This window comes from Hippocampus zosterae, chromosome 9, assembly GCF_025434085.1.
Source record: "Hippocampus zosterae strain Florida chromosome 9, ASM2543408v3, whole genome shotgun sequence".
In the NCBI taxonomy this organism is placed as follows: domain Eukaryota; kingdom Metazoa; phylum Chordata; class Actinopteri; order Syngnathiformes; family Syngnathidae; genus Hippocampus; species Hippocampus zosterae.
In genome coordinates this window covers 10,952,864-10,977,267 of record NC_067459.1, presented here as the reverse complement: position 1 = coordinate 10,977,267, position 24,404 = coordinate 10,952,864, and the positions used below count along the sequence as shown (strand labels likewise).

Genomic DNA, 24,404 nt, shown 5'->3' with positions numbered 1-24,404 from the left:
TAGATAGATAGATAGATAGATAGATAGATAGATAGATAGATAGATAGATAGATAGATAGATAGATAGATAGATAGATAGATAGATCCCCTCCATTTAGTCAGCATGCATTGCTTGTGTCTTACTGTCACTAATCTGCTTCCCTCACTGGGTCACTCTCAGCCCCAGCAGATGATGATGATGATGATAATGATGATGGTGATGGAGATGATTATGTTTGTTCTGCGTGGGCCAGCATGTGTATGAACGACAACAGCGCATCCACTGGCGACGTTTGTGACAATCGGGATCGAAGCAAACTGGGCAATTTGCACGCCGCAGGCCGACGCAAGCTAATAGAAAAGCGAGCAGGTAAGAAATCTTCAACTCTCCTCGATAAGGTCTTTGCCATTTATTGGGCTCTGAACTAACCCATCGTTAATGAACTTCGCCCGACAGCACATCTTTTCTCTCGAGTGCATGAAACAAGGCTTTGTTTGCGTGTTGTATTTTGTGTTCTCTGTGCTGAAGTGCATTATCACAGTCAGTTATTTGTAGGATGGGTGTACAAAGCACACAAATAACAGCAACTGTTTCTTATTACCGGCCTGCCAATGGAGGGGGTTATGTTTTATGTAGGTGACATTGAGCGTATCGCTTCCCTGGTAACAAATGGAGAAGTGGTTTTACTGTTGGATTCTGCATTTGGATCAGAAATCCATATCCAAATGCAAACTTTGGCTGCCATGTGAAGAAAACATTTATGATCATGATCCGGAATCCTTTTTCATATTCAAAAACTGATTTAGATTAAGACGGTATAACAAAAATGAATTTGGGATTTATTATCATTAGAATCAGGAATTTGGTTCGAGATGTGGAATCTAGATTCAAGTTGTTTTTTTCCAGGACAAATTCGAAAATATATACTTTACAATGACAATCATTTTACATACAAGCAGAAGAAAAAAAGCGAGTAACTTTAAATGGTCATCCAGATTCCAAATTAGGTCAAGTGTCAACATCGCATTTTTTAAATCCAAATCTGACCGCACCTCAATTTTTTTCTTTTTTATTTGTAGTTCTAAAACTTTTGATGAAAACCATTATGAGCATGTAACAGTGATTGCATCCAAATCAGGAATTTGGTTCGGTTTTACACACACACACACACACACACACACACACACACACACACACACACACACACACACACACACGTGAGAATTGCTGTAGACATTTAATTCGGCTCAAGACAAATAATTCTCGGCACACGCCAAAAAAAAATCAAACTCACCATAAACACATCTTGGGCCCACGTGCAGTATTTTATGCGACAACGTATTTTTTTGAAAGAACAGAACAAACAGTACTAATGTATTTCTGCGAGTGTATTTGTGTGTGTGCGCGCACGTGAAGTGAGCGTGTATGTGCGCATGTGTTAATTTGTGTGTGTAAGAGAGTGTAAAGCACTTGCCCTCACAAGCGCTGGGGCAGCTCCAGTGAGTCACAGAGCCATGTATACTTCTCTCATCCAAAATTTACAAGCCTTCTGCTCCATCTCTCTTTTTGTCTTGGCTGCCAACATTTTAGCCATGCTCCACTGCTTGTCCTCCTCTCAATCTCCTGTTTGTCTCTGCTTATCACCCGGTCTTTTTCTCTTTGTGTTTGCTTTCTCCTCAACAGACAGCGCCGTTTCATTATTTTTACTGCCGTTCTTCTTCGTGTTTGAAAAAAAAAGTGAACAATTATTTTTACACAGGCTTGTTTGTTGACCATTACTTGTTTCATCTGATCACGTTTTTTTTTTTTTCATTTCAAATGTAAAACGATTTGATTCCTATTTTGTGACCCAGATCTGACCTGAAACAATTTTGAGAGCAAACAAATGTTCCCGGGACATTTAAATTATTGGAGACACATGTCTCCAATAATTTAATGTCGAGTCTGAATTTCAAAATCCATTTATCTCAGCCAGCATTTTTACAAACCCAATTACGATGTAGTTAGGACATTGTGTTCAACATGAATAAAAACGGAATACAATGATTTGCAAATCACGTTCAACTTATATTTATTGGAATACGTTATGCAGAATATTTATTGTCGAAACTGTTAAACTTTATTGTTATTAGCAAATAATCATTAACGTAGAATTTTATGGCTGTAACACATTCCAAAAAAGCATGGTCAGGTTTACTGCCGTGTTACATCACCTTTTCTTTTAACAACATTCAATAAACATTTGGGAACCGAGGACACTAATTGTCGAGGCTTTGTAGGTGGAATTCTTCCCCATTCTCGCTTGATGTACAGCTTTGGCTGTTCAACAGTCCGAGGTCTCCGTATTTTATGCTTCATGATGCGCCACGCATTTTCAATGGGAGACAGGTCTGGAATGCAGCCAGGCCAGCCTAATACCTGCACTCTTCTACTACAAAGACACGCTGTTGGAACTTGTGCAGAATCTGGTTTGGCATTGTCTCGCTTAAATAAAGAGGCACATTCATGAATAAGACATTGCTTGGATGGCAGCATATGTCTCTCCAAAACCTGTATATACTTTTTAGCATAATGTTTGCCTTCACAGATGTGCAAGCGAGCCATTCCATTAGCACTATCACAACCCCATAACATCACTAGCGCTTGCTTTTGAACTTTGCATCCATACCAGTCCGGAAGGTTCTTCCTTCTTTGGCCAAGACGCATGATGTACAGAGTTTTCCAAAACAATTTGAAATGTAGACTCGTCAGACAACACTTCTCCACTTTGCATCAGCCCAAAGAAGCCGGCGACATTTCTGGGTGTTGTTGATAAATGGCTTTTGCTTTGCAAAGTAGAGTTCTAAGTTGCACTTTAGGATGTGGCACCGAACTGCATTTACCGACATTGTTTTCTAAAGTGTTCCTGTGGTCATGTGGTGATATCGTTTTCACATTGATGTCGATTTTTCACACAGTGGCGCCTCAGTGATTGAAGGTCACGGGTATTCAATGTTGGTTTTTGTCCTTATATGCAGTGATTTGTCCAGATTACCTGAACCTTTTGATGATATTATGGACCGTAGGTTATGAAATCCCTAAATTCTTTGCAACAGTACGTTGAGGAACATTGTCCATAAACTGTTGGGCTATTTTCTTATGTAGTTGCTCAAAAAGAGGTGAACCTCATACAATCTATTCTGTAGAATGAATCACATTATTTTTGGAGGTAAGCATATGACTTTACCACAATGCTGCACTTTGGTTAAATGCCCAGCATTGTGTAAGGTCTGACTGTACTAAGCGTGGCCGGCTCGATGAGATGGGCTCATCAGCCACTAATGTAGCATCACTGGCCCTCTGTCAAAAGGGTTACTGAAATTGTTCAGTTCATTGAAGGTGGCAATATATTATTATTTTTTAAATATTGTTTGTAATATCACTGAACGAAACTTCATTTCATATGGGCACATTTTGGATGGAAAAAAAATGAGTTAATTATTTGGTCATAAAGTAGCAATGAGACAACAGTCAAGCACTCCACCTAGAGCACCAACATCTCCATTTGTTTTTTTTCCCCCAAAACGTTCTTAGTGGCTTTATTTATTCTTCAGCAAAGGCCTAACTAACATGATCCTGTTGGTGTTTGTGATTGGGAAACACTATCACAAAAATAAAAGCTAAAGTCCAGCTTCATTATTACTTATGCTTATTTAAAGGAGTGATTGTCAAATAGAAGCAGTAAATAAAGCCGGAACCACAAATGTTGATATAACGCAAGCACGTCTTGCTCTCAAACCTCCAAATTTGCAAAGAAGCTACGACGGTAAATAATGATTGTTTTTAGAGTTAGTGCAGCTGGCAATCAGTTTACTTTGTAAACGTCGGAGATTCGGCCGCGTTTTGGCAAGACAGTGGTGAAAAGACCCTACCTCCGTTCTTGGCTAACCTGCCGGCTGATCTCTTCGGCGTTCGCTCGCTCCCTTCACGGAAGCGCCGCCTCCGCAGCCGCGGCAAACGCAGTGGTCAGCTTGTGAAGCTGAAACGGAATCTGAGACAAACTTCGATCGCTCCGGCGTGGTGTGCCCTCGACCCCATCGCCTCGTGCTTGCTAACGGTCGTATATTAAGAGAGAAATATCAACAAATAAAAATATTTGTACTCATGTACGACTCACGGCGGCGATGATGAAGCAGCCATAACACAGTACAGTCCTGTTACAAGGCTGAAATTAAGGTGTTTTCTTTGTAAAAAAAAAAAAATATGACCAACCTGGTGTTGAAATTGACCATTGAAAATGTCAAGCATGCATGAGCATATAGTACGTCTGCATATAAACATAGTCTCCGTGCTTTTGCATCGGTGACTTTTTTGTTGTTATATTTCTCACAAACATATTTTTGGGCAGGTGTTGGCTGCTTGTGTTTTTTTTTTCTGTTGCAAACCCGGGTGGCTCCGCCATTGTTGTTTTAGAACTGCAGTGCATCACCATGTCAGCAGGCCACCACTCCGTTAACATTGCATTCCATAGGGAAAGGATGAACGCTGAAGTAATCAGCAATGTTTGTGCTGTATCTCAAGAACAAGATGATGAACAAATACTGAACCCTGAAGATATCATTCACAAAATGGCACTACAGATTGTATACAAGCCAGAAATTGAAAAATGACTGTGCTTATTCAAATGTGGTTGGAACAACCACAGAATAAGAACAGCAAACAACCGCACTCCAACACTCTAACTCCTCTCGGCAGGTACAAACACAACATGCAGGTAGACGCGTAGGGCAAACGTCGCATGCCCTCAGCCTGGTCATAAAAATCGATGCAGATGTTGTCGCGGAAACCCAGGACAGGAACTTCATCTGCCCCAGTGATGAAGACGAGAAGGTCTGATGATTGGATGGATGATTTCAACCATTTTCTGCCATTGGACACAAAAAAAGTCAATCAAACATAACACCTGGACAGTATTTCACCATCTTCTCGTGTAACAAATTTAGGGTATATGAACATAATGTAAGGAAAAAGATTTGCATTTCATTAAAAGTTTCTAACAACCCTTTCTTGAGTGAAGACAATTAAAAAATAATTGTCTTCAAGTGGTAAAACATCCGACTATAGCACTTTGATCAGTCCGTCAAAGTAGTGAAAATTTTAAGTGTGCCATTTTGTTTGTGCGAGGTATTTAATAATTTCTGCAACAAAGGCTTGATTAAGTTACCTTCAATCATATTCAAAACCATTTCCCAGCTGTCGATGGTATCCTCCTCTGTCTGACGATTATTGGTTCCTCTGTCACTGTAATTATAAGAGAGAATGGCTTTGAAGGCTGCCTTTGACAGAGTTTCCTGCATGTTGGTGAACAGGGGCAAGAAAGCGATCCAGTTTTTCTTGACTAGGTCCCACAACTTTCCCTATGCATTCATTCCCTTCGTGAACTGGTGTATCATCTTGGCCGTTCTATAATGCAACAGTGAGAACATATGCAGAGTGTATTAGTCTGTAACAGTTTTGAATCCCTGATATACATTTGGAGTTTTTCATAAAACGCATAATTGGCCCCAAATTCATATGACCGTAGGGTATCTAGTCATAATTATGTTTTTACAATAGCTTTCCATTTTTAGCAGTCATGAACAGGTCAGAAAGAGGAAAACCCCTATACGCACACCTTTTCATGATTTAATTTCATCAGTCTCTTGTTTCAGCAATGAGAAACAAATTTCTAACTGATATTCAGCTGGGACCTCTGTCATTTGTAAGAGCAACATTATTTTTGTCCTGAGAATTGGAAACACTAGTATTGCCGATTCTGCAAAACCGGAAATGTTGTAAAAAGTACCGGTAAGCATTCGTGTTAATTTTTTACTCTTCTAGATGGTACTCTTGATTTGAAGATAAACACTAGTGCAGTGGAAATTTAATATATTTCCACTGCATCTTTATGTAGTTCCTGATTGGTTTGTGTGCGCCTATTTGGTAGACGGAACTACCTAATAGGCGCACACAAACCAATCTGGGGCTACATTTAGATCGTGAGTGCCATATAGAGGAGTCCAAAAAATAATTACTTCATGAAGATTCATTTGTCCATCACGATTTGTTGTTGATTCAAAACTAACATTTCAAAATATAAGTTAGTCAAGGCAGTGTCTGATTGAAATCTACATATTTACATCACCTCAGTGACACTATTTTGTAGCAGTTAAAAGTTGAAATGTTTCTTTCCTTTGCATGTTTTTACCTGAGATAGTTGACGACATACGCATAGGTTTTTGGCATGTCTTCAACTTTGGCACTAAATATTCCTGGGATGCCACACTCAGAAATCCAGTCCCCCAAGTCACGTTGGAGTGCTATCAGGTCCTCATTTGTCTTGCACTGTTGAATCTGAGAGACAGGAGTGGGAACAATGCAGCCGAGTCACAGACTGAACTTTCTTTTCATGGAAATAAACAGCAACTGGTAGCAGTTTGACTCTTTACAAATACATCTTTAAATGACAATCATGATGTACCCTTTTGACTTTGCTTTGCACATCTGGGTCAGGCAACACATGCCAGTCAAACTGCTCCAGTGTTGGCTCCTGGCCACACATCAACTGGAAGAGGCAAGGATCCAGGGCCTTAATGCATGGACCACCATGAGCAATTGACCAAGCGATAAGGTTGCCACCTTTCAAATATTTTTGCTGGTCTAGAGCCGTTTGGTCATAAGTAAGAAAGACCTGGCCAGCCTTTCCTTCAAAAATTCAGAGGGAGGTCTGTACCTCTATCATCAGGAGGCTAGGATAAAAGTCAAAAGCAAAGGGTTTATTTTAGCCATTCATTCATCTTATGAATTGCTTTGCAGGCGTGCTGGAGCTCATCCCAGCTGTCTTTGTGCGGTAGGCGATGTACACCCTGAAATGGTCGTCAACCAATCGCAAGCTACACTGAGACGAACAACCATTCGCACCTGCTTATAATTTGGAGCAGTAAACTGGTTGGCAACCAGTTTAGGGTGCTGTGCGCATTGCGCCTGAAGACAGCAGGGATAAGCTCCAGCACCCCGTGTTGAAAATGGAAAATTAAAACCGGCATTCATACCTGAAAAACTCCCGCTGTGGTCCCCCCATATCATCTGCATCTTCTCCTACAAACTCTATGTGTGGTGACTGCATCCAACAGAAAGTCACTCTGGAGATTGCTTTAATGGCACTCTCCAGAAGCTTACTCCTTCTGATACAGATGGTGGATACCAGATTGCCAGAAATGTGATCCTCGTGAAAATTCCTCAAAATAGTGGCAAGATCCACTTCTTCCTAATGTATATTAAAAGAACAGTATATTAGAATTGAATGGCAAAACAATGGCAGAGAGAGGCAACACATTATTTCCACTTATGAATATTTAAAATGCAGTGTCATAAACAACTCCTGGAAAAAAAAAACATTTTGGCCTATGTTATGTTTAAAAGAGCTCTAACTTACTGATGTAGGACTGTCATTTTCATAAGCAACTGCCATGAGGTCATCATCTGACCTCTCTTCAGAATCATCAATAAAAAAGTCATCCACACGAGTCCTAAAAATCAGATTACCCAAATCATAATTACATACTGGAACTCCAGACTCTCAAACCATTTGCATCATAGATGTGCTGCATTTTGATTTATCTACAGATGTATTGTGATTTAATTCATGCATGTGGATCTCCTTAATTTCTTATTCATTCACATTGGTGTCCGTAGAGTAAAAGTGACAAATCATTTATTTGCTTTCTGTATTTTCCATAGAGTTTTGCTGGAGAAAAAGCTTCTTATGTTCAAACCTTCATAAAGGACAAAACTTTCTCCAGAGTGTTAATAAGAAAGGGCTGTTGAACTATCTGTCCATATACAGGTCACAGCACAAGTGTTGAGGACAGAACAGAAATTGAATAGAATTCTGTGTCACACATGGTACATGTTTCTAAACCTACAAAATACCTGTTCATTGATTCCAAGCGTGTCACTCTGTAAAATACCTTCAAAAGTACAAATGGTGCATGATATATATAATAATAATATATATAATGTGAAAACATGAACATGTCTGCAGTCATATTTTCAGAACATATGACAGGTTATCTATAATCTCCATGTGGGGATATACCTCTGGGGTCCCTGCATTGAGCCGCTGTGCAGAATGCAAACTTGACTCTAAACTTGGCTCCTGTTGGAAAGAGTTAGACTTACATCCAGCTCTCTTTTTTGACGTGAACACAGAGAGGGTGCCTTTTAATCTCTGATTGTAACCATTTAGCTCACAATTGCCTCCAGTCTGAATTATTAAATATAAACTACAACATTGTGGACGAATACTTACTTGACAAGAGTCCAAGCCTGTGCTTGCTGAGCTTCCATCATTGTTCATCGATGAGGACAAATCTATGGCATTGAAGGGCAAAGACTGAGAACTTGCATCGGAATTGTTGTTAGATTTGACAAATGACAAGTGAACTGGTACTGTAGGAGCAGAGGGCATGACCTGAGGGACTGCAGGTGAGGGCAGAGATATGATACCTGATGATGCAGGGGGTCGAGATTGGGTACTGCGTGAGACCTCAGGTCTGGTGGCTGTTGAGGTAGCAGTAGGTGAAGCCATCAATGTTGTGGATGGTGGAGGAGGAAAATACTGGGGAATGCTCTCGTGTTCAGTTGGCTGGGATGTCTCTGGTACAGCGTGAGTATTTTCAAATTCAGTGATCTATGTTGACAAGACAAAGTCTTATTAATCAGTCAGAGTCACACCTGTCACCTATCCCTTGACCTCGGTTGTGGTCGTTGGGGCGCCCGTGAAGACCCTTTCACCGTTTCTTTCCAACCGTCTCTGTTTTCTGCCTCTCTCTGGGACTTTGCGAAATCCAGGTTGGTCCACTCTCTGATGTTGTCCTCCCACCTCTTTTTCTGCCTTCCTCGTTTGCGAGATCCTTGTACAGTTCCTTGTAGCACCGTCTTTGCAAGGCCTGATGATCTCGTAACATGGCCGTACCACCGTAACTTCCGTCTTTTTACGATGGTGAGTAAGTTGTCATGGTGTCCGATAGCTTGTTGTATCCTATTTTGAACTTCCTCGTATGTTACATGATCGGTGTACAGGATGTTTAATATCTTCCTGTAGCATCTCATCTCCATTGCAAGGATCTTCCTTTGGAGATCTGCTGTTAGTGTCCAGGTTTCACATGCATATAGGAAGATTGACATGACAAGGGAGCGTAGAAGGTGGATCTTTGAGCGCAGAGCTATGTTCTTATCTTTCCAGATGGTTTGGAGTTTTGCTATTGCTGTTGATGTTTGAGCAATTCTTGCCAACATCTCTGGCCTCGAGCCCTCGTCTGAGATAATAGAGCCTAAGTATTTGAATGACTGCACAGTTTCTAGTTTTTTCCCACTGACTCGGATATCAAGATTGATTCCTTGATTGTTGTTGGTCATCAGCTTTGTTTTTTCGGCAGATATTTCCATGCCATATGAGGCAGCTGCTTCGTCCAGGTGTTCTACTAGTCGCTGTAACTCATCTTCTGTTCCTGCCAGTCCATCTATGTCATCAGCAAATCTGAGGTTGGTGATGTTTCTCCCTCCGATGGAGATTGTGCCTTCATGATGTTCAAGGCCATCTTCCATGATCCTCTCTAGATACAAATTGAAGAGGGTGGGTGAGAGTAGGCAGCCCTGACGCACACCGACTGTAGTTTTAAACCAATTGCCGATACTTCCATTCAGGAGGACAGCACTTGAGGCCTTTCCATACAGGTTTTCGATGATTCGGACGAGGTTGGCATCGATGTTATACTTGCGCATGGTGGTCCATAGGGCTGCGTGTCAAAGGCCTTTTTGAAATCTATAAATACGTGGTATAGGTCTTTTTGGTGCTGTAGGTGTTTTTCGCAGATTAATCTTAAGTTAAAAATCTGTTCTGTGGTGCTGCGTCCTGCTCTGAATCCAGCCTGTTCCTCAGCTATGATGTTCTCAGCTATGGGCTTCAGTCTGTGCAGAATGATCTTCAGCAGGACTTTGCTTGGGTGACTGATCAAGCTGATAGTGCGATAATTTTCACACTGCTGTAGATTTCCTTTTTTCGGCAAGGTGATTATTAATGATTGAGTCCAGGGTGTTGGCCAGACTCCGGTACTCCATATATGGTTGCAAATTTTTGTGAGGGCTGTTATCATTGCCTCTCCTCCTGCTTGGACTAGTTCCGCAGGGATATTGTCTGCTCCGGCAGACTTTCCTTTTTTAAGTTTCTTGACGGCTAATTCCACTTCTTCGCGCAGTATGGGGCTTGAGTCTTCTTCTGGTGGTGTTAGTGGACATTTGAGTACTGATGGGTCCCCATTTAGTTTGTAATTGTACAGGTCTTTGCAGTATTCTGTCCATCTGTCCAGGACATCCTTTTCTTCTGTGAGGCATATTCCGGTCTTGCTTTGTATGCTGCTAGGTCTTCCTTTTTTCTTGGTGGTCAAGTCTTTCACCACTTGGAATGCTTTCCTTGTGTTGTTCTTATCTAGGCTTTCCTGTATCTCGCTGCACTGTTGTTCTATCCAGGCTTCTTTTGGTTTCTTCATTTCCTTCCGGACTCTGTTGTTGGCCTCCCGATACTTCTTTGCTGCCTCTAAATCCCTTTTTTCTTTCTTTAGGTCGCGTCTTTTATCACACAACTGTAAAATTTCGTTGGTGACCCATGTTTTTTTAGGATGTTGGTGTTTGCCCAATATCTTGTCAGCCGTCCCTGCAATTGCAGAGTTAAAGGTGTTGATGGCTTCTTCAATGTCCGTGTTCTCATCCAGGACTGTCAGTGCTGCAAAACTCCCTCCAATCATTGCTTGGAACTCTTCCCTGACGTTGGGGTCTTTTAGTTTGTCGAGGTTGAATCTCAGTCTTGTGAATCTGGGCTTGTTGATTCTTTTCAGTCTTGTTTTGAATGTCATCATTACTAGATCGTGGTCACTTTCTATGTCTGCCCCGGGGAAACTGCGGGTGCGGGCGATGTTTATTCCTGAGCGGAAGCGCTTAGGAACCATGATGTAATCGATCTGGTTATGAGTGTGACCATCAGGGCTGTGCCAGGTTTCTCTCCTAGAGGCTTTATGAGCACCGAAGGTGTTGGCCAGTGCTAAACTGTTGGTAGCAGCAAATTCCAGAAGCCGCAGTCCTCTCTCATTTGTTACAAGGTTGCAAGATGGTCCATATGTTCCCCTCCAATTTTTATAAGCATCTCTACCAACTTTGGCATTCCAATCGCCCTGTATTACAGTATTATTATGTCTTTCTTGTGCACTTCGTCTATAATTCCCTGGAGTTGGATGTAGAATTCTTCTACGTCCTCATCACTATATGTTGATGTTGGAGCGTAGGCTTGTACCACAGTGATGTTGAAGGGTGCTGCCTTTAGGCGGATTGTAATTAGCCTGCTGGAGATTGGGCGACAGCCTAAGACTGTGCCCACAATGTTTTTGTGTACCAAGAAGCCGACTCCTTCTTCATGAGTGTCTTGTCTTCCGATATAATACAACTTGTGTCCTTCCTGCGTTGACATTTCCCTGATGTTTTTCCATCTCACTTCGCACAGGACTAGAAGGTTCCAGTGATACCTGTCCATCTCATGGACTAGTTCTTCCAGTTTCCCATCTTGGTGTAATGTTCTTACATTCCATGTGCCAATCGTTATGTTTTCTCTGGATCGTAGCTTGCTTCTGTTGTTGTCATTACCAGTCGCACACTTATCGTCTCCGCCCTGATATGTAACGGTAGACGCGGTCCTTGTTAACCCGGGCGTCGACCGAGCCGGTATGGAATCTTTGGTTGTAGTCTTCATCATGGCGATTCTTGGGCAGTTAGACCTGGTGGTGCCCATCTCCTCTCCAAGCCGTTGGCCACAGCCGATATCCCCCGGTACTTGGTGGCTCGCCTTGACCCAGGACACATGACCGTTGGGTTCTACATGGAGCCCTTCCGCTCTGGTCGTTGACTTCCAAAAAAAGTTCCTCCGCCCAGTGATGCAGTGTCAACATCACTCCCCTCACATGGTTCAGCCGGCCTGTTGAAGCCGTTGCCCGGGGTATGGCGCTTGGAGCCACATGTGAGAGATTTAGGAGATAGGTGAGGCCCAGTGATGCCCAGTGATGCCTGTCCACCTTTTCCGGGTGCAACAGCCAGACATCAAAAGGTACTACCTCTACCCAGAGCCCCCTATACCCCCAGTCAGAGTGCTAATATCCAAAAGGAATGTTTGATCAATACAAAGACTAACCTCTAATGGCAGTGTAATATTGGTCTGGGGAAGAATGTATATTCTGCTTCTGCCAACTGCTGTTTTGAGGTCCTTTAAAGTGTTTGCCTGAATTCTAGTCAGACGCCTCGACTTATCAGCTCTTGCGAGTTGAAATCCAAAAACATTTAGGCTAACTGATGGGAAGCTTTGACAGGTGTAATTATTAAACTCTGCGAGACTCCATGAAAGTTGTGCATAACACTCGGGGGAGTTTGTCCCTTGCAGATCATGACTTGGGATCCCTGGAAAATAAATACCCATCCCCCAGAAAAAAAGAAAAATCAAACATATGAGCATAATTTTTACAATAAAAGCACAACGGTATGTACTGTTCCTACGTTTGAGGTCACTTATACCCTTACCCACCGTTTTATCCATGACAAGAACATTAAGTTAATTGGAAATGCCAATCTTGACAATGCTAGTGTATTTTTTTAAAACAATACAAACAAACATTGCTTTTCTTTAAAGCATAAGGATATTCTGAGTGACCCCGAACTTTTGAACATTAGTGATATGGCTAACAACCAGTTCAGGACTACACATCCAATGAAGCAATAACAGTAACAAATGGGGGAGGGGGGTAAAAATACAATCTCACTGTGAAAAACTGTCATTTGTGCATTACCCAAACCAATTCTGGTCAGTTTGCAGCATTCCGAATGAGGCGGGAGTACAAGATGATCGGAATTCGGCAACAGGAATAGCCTTACTCACCAGACTCCGTGGATCCCATGAACAAGTGTTTGCGTTTCTGTATACAGGAACAGAATATGCAACTGTCAATCGTACCTTCAGCAAATTGGGTACAGGTATTCTAATCTCAAAATAGCCAAAGACGTTCAGGCATATAATCTTCGATTCCCCTCTCATTATTATATACTTACACTCAGTTACACAGTTCCAAATAAAAGGCATATGGCCCAAACTATTTAATTTTTATCGTATTATTCCTAACATTGATTGAAACTCATGCAATAGCAACATTTATAGAGCCAATAAGATTTGTCAAAGTTAGCCTACCTGCCGTCGGGCGTGCTCTTCTTCATCTCCGAAAAGTGCTTCTTGTGGCTCGCAATAGATTATTGTCGTCCATCTGCACCGACAATTCTCGTCGTGCAACGTTAAGAGCGTTCCAGACGCGATTAAGAACTTCACTGACACCACTTTCGTTAATTACCAGGATAAGAATGAGGGTAACAAAAAGTTCTTGCAAACAGCAAGGGAAATTGCAAATGAAAAATCACAACAAAATGCTTACAGTGTCTCTTTTATTTATTACAGAATTTACAATTTTAAATGTTGGTATATATTTTAGCAATCATCATGGATGTTGTCATGTTTGATTTGCTTTCACGGGCCACATAAAATAATGTGGCAGGTCAGATCTGGGCCCTTGACTTTGACACCTATGCTGTATAGTATCCACACAGTGTTAATCGATCCAATTTTACAAGTGCAAAATCTCCAGGTACTCCGGTTTCCTCCCACATTCCAAAAACATGAATGGCAGATTGATTAAACACTCTAAATTGTCCCTGGGTGTGAGTGCGGATGGTTGTTCGTCCCTCTGTGCCTTGAAATTGGCTTGCAACCGGTTCAGGGTGTCCCCCGCCAACTGCCCGAAGACTGCTGGGATAGACTCCAGCACCCCCCAACCGGCGACCCTTGTGAGGTTAAAGCGGATCACAAAATGGATGGATGGATAATTAATACACATTTAGTATTGTGTGTGTTTTCTATTTTACTTTTGCCCTCCACTGTGTGTGTATATATATATATAGGGTGTCCATAAAGTCTCTTTACCATTTCAAAAATGTATTAAAAATGCAATTAATTTGATATTTCATTCAGATTTGTTCTATTGTAACATTATATATATACAGTATATTTATATATACTGTATATATACAGTATATATACATACATATATGAGAGAGAGAGAGAGAGAGAGAGAGAGAGAGAGAGAGAGAGAGAGAGAGAGAGATTAATCAATCAAAAGTATGCATTGTTTTTATAAAATCACTTCTGTACTTTCTTCTTCAGGTATTATGAGCCGGGCGCGTAAGGGTTAAAGCTTTAAGACTGAATATTCATTCTCTGAATATTGACCAATCAAAATTTTTGTCCCGCCTGCTTCATTTGCATGCAGCCCACTTGTGAAAATGTCGGTGTTGGAGTCGCAACTGAGACATGAATGATCGCATGTTACAGTTGACATGCTCACTTGTAAGGGCCAAATGTCCACTGGGTACACTAGTTAAGGTGTTCTGGCCTTAGCAGTGAACTTGTCAGTTTAAAAATTGATCACTAGCTCACTAGTAAGGCATATATTATGTCCACTAGTTACACTAGTTGGATCTTCTAAACCTTACTAGCTGACTAGTGGGGTTCAAAATGTTCACTAGTGAACTTGTAAATGCGACAATTTCCACTAGTTGCACTAGTTGGTCTCTTTTCGAACTCACTTGTGAACTAGTGAAACACATGTTTTCTTTCTAGTAAACTAGTTGAGTCCAGAGCGAGCCACTAGTTCACTAGAGACGCTCGTGTTTATTCAACTAGTTAACTAGTGGGAGGCATTTTGTCTCACTAGTCAGACCAAGAAATTAACTTGTGCAAGGTTTGACTGAACATGTTTGACATTTTTCCTACATGTTGGGCTTTTCTTCTTCTTCTTCTTCTTTTGTTGGTGTTAATGAGCACTTGTGAGCGACTGTGCACAACGAGTGCAACAAATATCAAACATGTAGGGATTTTTGTTGCACTAGCTCATGTTTTTGACATACGAGCTGGCATGTACATCGTACTAGCTAAATAAAATTGCTTACTAGTTGACATGTGTGCACAACTAGTGAACTTGTAAAGTTTTGTAACTGCCAAACATGTAAACTAGCCAAATGTGATTATTTCACGAGTAAACTTGATGTGTGCACGTGTCACCTAGTGCCCCGTTTTGTCAAACATGTTCAATCAAAGTCTATACATGTTCAGCATTGAGCCTGACAAGTGAGACAAAATACGTTCCACTAGTTAACTATCCATCCATCCATTTTCCGAACCGCTTGATCCTCACTAGGGTCGCGGGGGGTGCTGGAGCCTATCCCAGCCGTCTTCGGGCAGTAGGCGGGGGACACATACGAAAATCTGTGTCACTAGCTCACTAGTGTGTCACACTGAACCCAACTAGTTTACTAGTGAGGAAACATGTGTATCACTAGTTAACAAGTACAGTGAAAATGAGCCCAACTAGTGGATATCTTTACATTGACTTGTGAACATGTTCACATTTTGAAACCGTCTAGTTAACATGTAAGGTCAAATTGATTGCACCTAGTTTACTAGTTTGGATTCCTGGCTTCACTCGTCGACATGTAACCAATAATGGGCATCCTCTAGTGAACTAGCTGCACATCCTCAGGACAACTTGTAAACTAGTGTAAAACATGCAAATGAGGTGGGTGTGATTATGACAAAATCTGAATCCCGATTGGTGTATTTTAGCTCCAGATCCAATAGGAATCCTGCAGCCACATTTCTGCCCCACCTCCTCATTATATTTTGTGCAACTAGATTACTAGTGAGCAGGTTGGCAGCCACTAGTTCTACTAGTGAACATTTTAGACCTCACTAGTTGAACTAGTGCGACATTAAATGTCACACTAGTGCAACTAGTAAATATTTGGGGCATCACCAGTGAACAAGTAACATTTTTGACATTCACTAGTTAGATATCATGGCGTCAAGGGGCTTTAACTAGTGAACTAGCTACTGTTGTATCCACCACTAGTAAACTAGTGAGTATTTTAGCTCTCACTTGTTTACTAGTGCAGGAAATCACGTGTCACAAGTTCACATGTTAGAATAATCCATGATTGACAAGTTGACATGTTGCTGAAAATTAATGACTAGTTGGAGTTTGTATGCAACTAGTTCGTCAAAGTGTGTCACTAGTGTGGCCAAGTGTCGAACTAGTGCTGAAAGATATCGAACTAGTGACACACACTTATGTTTGATATCAGGGATTTGGAATAAATGCTCAAATGGCTTGCCATAAGAATCAAACACTGCACCTCTGCACCGTCAGGCGGACACTCTCACCAGTCAACCACCAGGCTGCTCATTTGCAAATGATGTTCAACCTAAATTTAGTTGAATACACTTCAAATATATTTATATATTTAATATTCAAACGAATAAACTTTGTTATAGCAAATAATCATTAACTTTGAATTTCAGGACTGCAACACATTCCAGAAAAGATGGGACATTAAATGCAATTTTTAAATTAAGGCTTTTTCTGAAAAGAGGGGGAAAAAAATCCAACCCTGTGTGAAAAACAGTTTGGATAGTTTCATCTCGGGGTGTACTCACTTTTGTTGCCACCAATTTAGACAATAAAGTCCATGTATTGAGTTACTTTGAGAGGACAGTAAATTTATGCAGTCATACTGCTGTCGGTGTGCACTAACTATTTAATGCTGTAGTAAGGTGTCATTTCTTCAGTGGAACATTGTCCCACAAAACTGAATAATTAATTACAAAAATATGAGGAGGGGTTCATTTGTGTTAGATGCTATACTGTATATATTTTTTACTATTCTATTACAAATGGGTTCTAGCATTTTAAAATTATCATAAGTAGGTGGGAATATTAGTGGTGTTGAGGCATGAGACTAAGATCCATCATACTGTTTTGTTGTCCCACTTTTTTCAGCATAGTGGAGTGTTGAAGCCTATTCCAGAATTTTTTTTGAACAACAGGCAGACTTCACCGAGGACAGATTACATTTTTTGTCACATTTAAATCAGAATACTTTTTCTGCTTAAGGTAAATTTTGACACTAAATTTGAGTTGAAGATTTATACATTGATCATCGAGCCATCCATCCATTTTCTACTGCTTATCCTGATCAGGATCAAGAGAGAAGAGGCAGGTTACATTCGAGATTGGTTCCCAGTCAGTCACAGGCCTAAAACGACAACAACAACAATCATGCAGGCACTTTCACAACCTGGGCAAATTTGAGTTTTTCATTAAAGCCTGGTTTAAATGGCAGAATACTTCGGCTGACTTTAGTCCTGATTGTTCTCTCCTGACAATCGTAAAGATCCTCTAATTCTTGCAATGGCTCCAAAGATAATATCACATATCCCTGTAACGTGTGGTGTGTTCAGGCTGATCTCGATCACTCAGAGGGATGTTTTGGGGCGGTTCAAAACGCATATCGGGGATATTCAACATGTTGGATTCTTTTGGCCCCACTTCTCCCCATGCATGGTGTGCCTGGGGGACAAAGGAGCACACAGCCTGTTGACAATGACGTGCAGCCAGTCAGAAAGTGAGGTGACAAGACAGCGAGGAAGCACGGTGGGGAATCCAAAATCAAAACAACAGAAAGTCTGTGCTCATGCTGTCTCCACTGCTTTCACCAACACCTTTTATTTTTATGTCACATTTTTTTTCTCCCTGTGGAGAAAAAAAACCCCCGAAGAAAATACACATGTTCGTTTACTCTGAAGTCACGTTTAGTCTTGAGAGGTTTTGACGTCTGACTTTGAATATTCATGAGTGAAATTGGTTCGTCCATGATGTGTTCATTTTGCCATGTGGCTGCACATCACACACCGCATGTTCAAAACTGTTGTAACTGTGATTTTTTAAAAAAAATTATCTTAATGTTTGGGGTCTCTAAAGTTATGGAAGTCTGCCCAAAAAAAAAAAAAATCTGGCCTTATAAATCAGTCTTCAGATGAGCATGCACGTTTAAAAAAATGTGAGAGAGACCCATACAAGCAAAAGGAGAACTTGAAAACCCCAAACAGAGGTGCTGAGACTTGGGGGAAAAAAAAAAATATTGTTTCATCTTGAGGGTTTTTTTTTTACATTTATTTATTTATTTTGTATTATTCCTAAGAAATGTTAACAGCAGTTGTGTGATCTATAATGGTGGCATGTTGTTTGATGGACACTTCTTGAAGCCCGTCATAGTTTTTAAAACTTGGGCAAACGTTGAGGTACCCAAAAAGAAGGCACCAAACCTCTCAGTGAGCAACATAATTGGAGAGCCCCCTCAGTCTGATGTCGCTCCTATTTTTATGATGAGAATCCTCAATCAAGTATTGACATACTGCACCACAAAATACAAAGCTACAATATAATAAAAACTGCAACTTGCTTACTACTCTTCTACCATTTTGTACCCACCCATTTAAGAGTTCCTGCAAAACACAAATGAAAAAGGTCTTACCATCGATGCCAGATGTATGGCCTTCAATGTTCCCTGTTTTGAAAGGGCTTTATTGTGTCAAACCGTTCAGACTGGGAAGCAGTTCAAAGAGAACAGAGTCTCCGCTCTCTCTCGCTAACACATGCATACATGCTCGCTCTCACGCACTCGCGCACACACACACACACACACACACACACACACACACACACACATCCTAATCGGTATCTAAATTCTATGTTGGCTTCAATATGTTGACATAAAATAAATAAATAAATAAATAAATAAAATCAAGCCTGTTTGTCATTAAATGTGGTGTGCAATTTTGGTATAATCAAAAGAGATGGATTTTATTGCTGTTGATCTTTACAATCCAAATGCAAATGTATACATTTTGTGATCATATAGTTAAAGATCTACATTTTAAAATTCATCTATATCCAAATCAGAACCATGTTTTTCTTTACATGACTTGTGAACAGATATACAAGTGTTTAGTTTCTGCATAACCAAAGCAAACATTACAAATGTCTTTTATCATACAGATTCAGATCAAGAATTTGGCCAACCATTTAAGCCTTTTTTTAAACCTGTCCAGAGCCTCATTCACTTTTTAACTGGCATGCTACAGTATTGACTTCATTACTCCATTAAAAGTCAAGGACAAAATGATCGATTTTTGCTTCATATCCAGGACTGGATCAGAATTTGACTTTGAACAAATTCATGGTGTGATCCCACCTTTATTTATTTATCACTTGAAACCTGAATATGAATTTCAACAACACTCCCAACAGATTTATTAGAAAACCTTGAAATTCTTTTCAGTGATTGACTTTGACTGTATAAATGTTTTGAAGGTGCATGCACCAATTAAATACTTGACATAGAATCGCGACATTTCCTGAATTTGGGGTCGAACTTCAATTGAGTTAGTCAAATTCTTTTTCTGCTGCATTTGACACTGTGGAGGCTGCATGCCCCCAATCCCCCCCCCCCCCCCCACCGCCCCCCTGCCACCCCCTGGTGCACTCTGTACTCATCCCAAGCATACCTTGCCATTTTCCTGGCAAATGCACGACAGTTGACACGTTCCCTCTGGCAAGAGTCGCGTCTCTTCTTCTCTGCCGTATGTGTTTAGCTTCACTCTGATGTCACTCACTGATGCTCTTTTGTTTCTCTCTCTCTCTCTCTCTCTCTCTCTCTCTCTCTCTCTCTCTCGCTCTCTCTCTGAATCTGTATGCAGCTGATCAGCCGCCTTTGTAGCTTCGTCCTCACCTACTGGAACAAGCCTTCATCTTCCTCTTCCCATTTTGTCATGTCAAAGGACTGCGTGTCAAATACAAGACTCAAAAATCGATGGAAATATGCAGTGCTGGAGGTGACCACCAGCTGGCGCTGTATCATAATTGCCGATTATTATTATTCTTTCTTTCTTTCCTATTTTTCATCATTACCATATTTCCTCAAATAGTGACCCCCTACTATAACAAGTCATGCCCCAAACAGTTGCAGTAAGCGCCTCCCTCAAATAAGCAGTCTTTATGTGCCGACTTTATCGTCATTTTAATTGATTCATTGCGAACGAAGATTTCTGTGCCTCTTAACATTTTATTTGATCTATTCTTATGACGATTACATAGTTTGCTATGTTAATTAGGTGCTGTGTTGCACCGTGTGACAAACGGAGATCGACGTCAACATCACGTGATTTATCTAGATGGAGTTAATTTGTTGTTTTGTTTTTCAATTGCGGTGTGTGAGCATTCTCATTCCATTTGGGCATTTGGAATAATGAATAATTCCAATCGGAATTCACAGCCTCATGTAAACGTGGCTCCCCACAAACGCATTGAAAAGTGTACTGTCAATCCTGTTTTTTAATTTTTTTTAAATTTTAATAACCAAAACATCAGCAATTGTACAACCAGTCAGTCTCACAGTTGATTTGAGGTGTGAAGTTCTACCGGGTGTTGTAAATTCCTTGCGCTTTCCGAACAATGACGTTATAACGACAACCACTCCATGCATTAATGTTTACACATCCTGATAGCGCTGCTCAGTCTAATTGCTGTTTTGTTGGATGGAGAACGTGCCGTAAGCGCATTTAGCAATGCAGAACACACTGACTTGTGGTTGTTCCGCATTGTTGTGTTCCGGGGAGCTCCGCAACATACTTTGGGCCAATCTTCCTCGTTTGTTATGTTTCCATCATAGTCATTCTTATTTGGATTTGCGCTCCTAATTTCACTTGACAAAGGAGGCCTCACACAATCAGCCACTAAATGAGGAAATGTGGTACTGCTGTCTTGATATATTTTTTCTGACTATACACACTAGTTTTCTACAAAAACATCACCTGGTGTGTGATGTAATATGCCCCCCACCCCCCCAGCTCCCATCCAAAAGCTAAATTTATGCTGAAATATAAAAATACAGAGTAAAAAAAACAACATATTTTTAAATGTACAGTATATAAAATGATACAAATATATGAAAATATTATGGTTTCCTTTGCACTGCTGGACCTTATCAGGAGTGAATTATGCATATGTTAAGTCTATTTTTAGCCTCAGATGAATGCATGTTTTAGAGTGTAATCCTAGCAGTGTGCATATGTGATTGCCTGTGTGTGTGCATTTGTGTTTATCCGTGACTTGTCAGGAGGCTCAAAGAATATATACATATATAATGTATCAAATAGGATCAGTCTTATTCCCAAATGTGGATTTTGTAATGCTGCTCGGTTCACAACACTCACTCAATAGGTTTCAATCTCAATGTTCTCAATGTTCTCTATTTTTCCAATAGATCATGACTTTATACGGTAACCTTATGAAGAATATTGAAACAAACCCATTATCTTTATACTAGCATTTGAGATCATTCCTTTTCTTAAAAAAAAGCACTTTAAATCTTGATGCTTTGCTTACCATTTTTAAGTTGTCTCTCTCACTCTCTCTTTATATATATATATATAGATAGATATAGATCTCTCTCTCTTTTTTTATATATATATATAATATATATATATATATATATATATATGTGTGTGTGTGTGTTGGGGGGGTTTGGGACACACCTTTTTCACATTGTTGCTGGTTCTGCGATTTTATACTCAGTTGCGACTTGTATGTGCGAAAATTAGAGCTGGGACCCAAATTCCCTGTTCCCTAATCATGTTTACTTTCTGTGCATTATCAATACCTTCTTTCAATGGGCGGTAATGCACGTCAAGTATTTGTCATCCGCCAAAAGAGTCAAAGAAGAAAATGAATAAGTAGAAAAGAAAAAGTAGGCATGCATCACTGTTTGTGGCCACCCTCCTTATAGCCTATGAAAGAGATGCTGGTAATGCAGCAACCCATCAAAAGAAAGTAGAAGAAGAAAAAGAAAATTTCATCAAAGCGGAGCTCGTTTTCCCCTGTCGACCCAGGGGGCATTCAGGAATTCACTCTTAACACCACGATGAGAATATGTGTGTTCAGAGAGGCAGCGTGATAATGATAAATCAAGCAGCAGCTCGTGCTATGGTACAGCCTGACCCGCTGCGTTCCGGCACTTCTTCATTGTGGCACTCTGAATAACCAAACGGCACATTGGAATAATGCTCTGAGTTTCCGAATGATCGGAGTGAAGCAGAGTGTTCTTAACTAACGCACCTGGGATAAGGGTGTGCGATAAGGGTGGGTCTCTGAGTGTGCGCTCTATTGTTCTTGGTCTTGTCAAAATAGTTTCCGCCACATTGTGTTCTTTTCTTTTTTTTCTCCTTAATGATGTGTTTTTTTGACTGGTCCGATTTATAATCCAAAAATACTATAAGTCGATATTTACAAGCGAGCATACATGCCCGGTGGCGAGGATTGATACAATGAGTATTTCCCATGATGTCACCTGTTGCTAGACAGAATCCAGTATTTGTGACAACAAAACAACAACGAAAGGACCGGAAGACCTGTCAGGAATAGAAAGTAAGAAGTTTAAAAAAAGGCACTTAAAAAAAAAAATCACATTACATCACAATGGATATGGCACTTTTTTCACCACAGCTCCACCTGCTGGACGGGGTGGTGTAGTGCTACTTATTTTATTATGAATGCAAAATCACCATTTCCGAAAATTAAATCAGTAAACAACTTTCAGTAGCTTTAATTTCCTCAGTAAAGAGACTTCAATTGTGCAGATTATTATCAATTGAAGACAGTACTCGCGTGCCGTGGCCTAACTCGAATTTTGTCATTTCTACGGCCTAACTCGAATTTTGTCATTTCTAAGTGCAGAAAAGGGAAAAAAATGTTTGTGTTTTAAATGAATGCTTGTCTAAATCAAAGTTGAGTTCCAATTTGGAGAACTAGGTACGCCGCTGCTGAATGTGTGACATTTGTTTGTATTGGCTTCGCCGCACTGTCTGGCAGAATGCTCAAAGATATTCTGACAAAATATTTGTTATTAATTTCTTATTATGCTCATCACTGATAGCATTGGTTAATGAAGCTAACAATGTCACTGAGGTTAGACACACTGACTCATATGCGCTGTATGATCTCAACCAACAATCTGTTGACTTTGGACCTCAAATGCAAGTTTAGTACCCTTTGGATGAGTCACATTACGTGTGATTGATTCATTGATTGATGACAGCCACCCGTGACACGCTCTCGTTTGCATTAGTGATGAATAAGTTAGGAAGGAAGGTGTGTGCCAATTATAAAAACCTTCAGGAGCTCACCCCTGAATGCTAAGCAAAGCTGTCTTTAGCTTTTGACTCTTTCATCAAGGTGAGTGAAGGAGACCGTGAAGCAATGAATGAATGAATGAATGAATGAATGAATATAATTATTGTTATTATTATGTGACTCTTGTTCACTCACTGTGAGCCATTACACTGTGTCCCTAATGTCACATCTTTTTTTTTCAAAATGCATTTTTAAATTGGTTATGTTGAAAGTACCAAATATGTACCGGTACTCACTTTTATTTGATGTTTCTTTTTCAGTTTTTTTTTTTTTTAATATCCATAGTCTAGTTTAGTTTTTATTGTACTTGTTTTGTTGGTGCACATCAATTTGATCTTTTTTATTTCTTTATTTGTTTTGGCAATTTAGCTATTTATTTTCATTTTATTAAATTTTAATTCTGTTTGAATTTATGATCATTTTGCCTATTTTCTTGATTTCCTTTTTTATTCATTCCAGTTGTATATTTTTTTATTTGTTTGCAACAATTTAGTTTGTGTCTTAATGTATGTACTCTACCATATAGTTCAATTTATTACATTTTATTTATTCCATTTATTTCATTTCCATTAATCTTATCTTTATTGTAAATATTTTTAAATTATGTTATTTATTTGACTCGCTTCACTTTTCTTTAGTTTTTTAATTTATTGTACTGATGTTTCTTAATATTAGTTTTAACTAGTCCTCAGTGGGCGGCGCGGTGGGCTACTGGTGAGCACATTGGCCTCACAGTGCAGAGGTGCATGGTTCAATTCCAGATCCTTGCTGGGTGGATTTTGCATGCTCTCCCCAGAGGTTTTCTCTGAGTACTCTTGTTTCTACCCATGCCCCCCCCCCCAAAAAAAAATGCATGACAGGCTGATTGGGCACTGCAGATTGTCCCTCGGTGTGATTGTGAGCTTGAATGGTTGTTTGTCTAGGTGTGTCCTGTGATTGGCTGGCAACCAGTTCAGGGTGTAACCCGCCTACTGCCCTGCAGTTTTCTCCCACATCCCCAAAACATGCTTGTTTGGTTCAGGGAATATTCTAATTGTCCTAAATTGGAAATGTGAGTGTGAATTGCTCGTCTACAGTAGGTGTGCCCTGAGATTTGCTGGTGACAGGTTCCAAGGTGTACTCTGCCTGTCAGCTGGGATTCAACTACTTTGGCCCTATATTTCAGTTTTTTTTATTTTTAGTTT

General features: G+C 40.3%; 1 protein-coding gene and 1 long non-coding RNA gene across 2 annotated transcripts in view; one reads left to right on the top strand and one right to left on the bottom strand.

Annotated features, from left to right (window-relative positions):
* kif5ab (kinesin family member 5A, b) overlaps positions 1-24,391 on the top strand; it is a 113,953-nt gene extending 89,562 nt beyond the window's left edge. Inside the window, exons 28-29 of the mRNA XM_052077271.1 lie at positions 234-349; positions 19,731-24,391. Of these exons, the coding sequence (XP_051933231.1) occupies positions 234-349; positions 19,731-19,750 (136 nt within the window). The 3' untranslated portion in view covers positions 19,751-24,391. The remainder of the gene's footprint in view (positions 1-233; positions 350-19,730) is intronic.
* LOC127608264 (uncharacterized) lies at positions 7,506-9,036 on the bottom strand. Its single transcript, XR_007964225.1, has 4 exons — positions 8,507-9,036; positions 8,310-8,371; positions 8,097-8,156; positions 7,506-7,968 (listed from the first exon to the last, which is right to left on the bottom strand). It is a non-coding gene; the product is annotated as an uncharacterized LOC127608264 (long non-coding RNA).
* Positions 24,392-24,404: the final 13 nt, after the last annotated feature.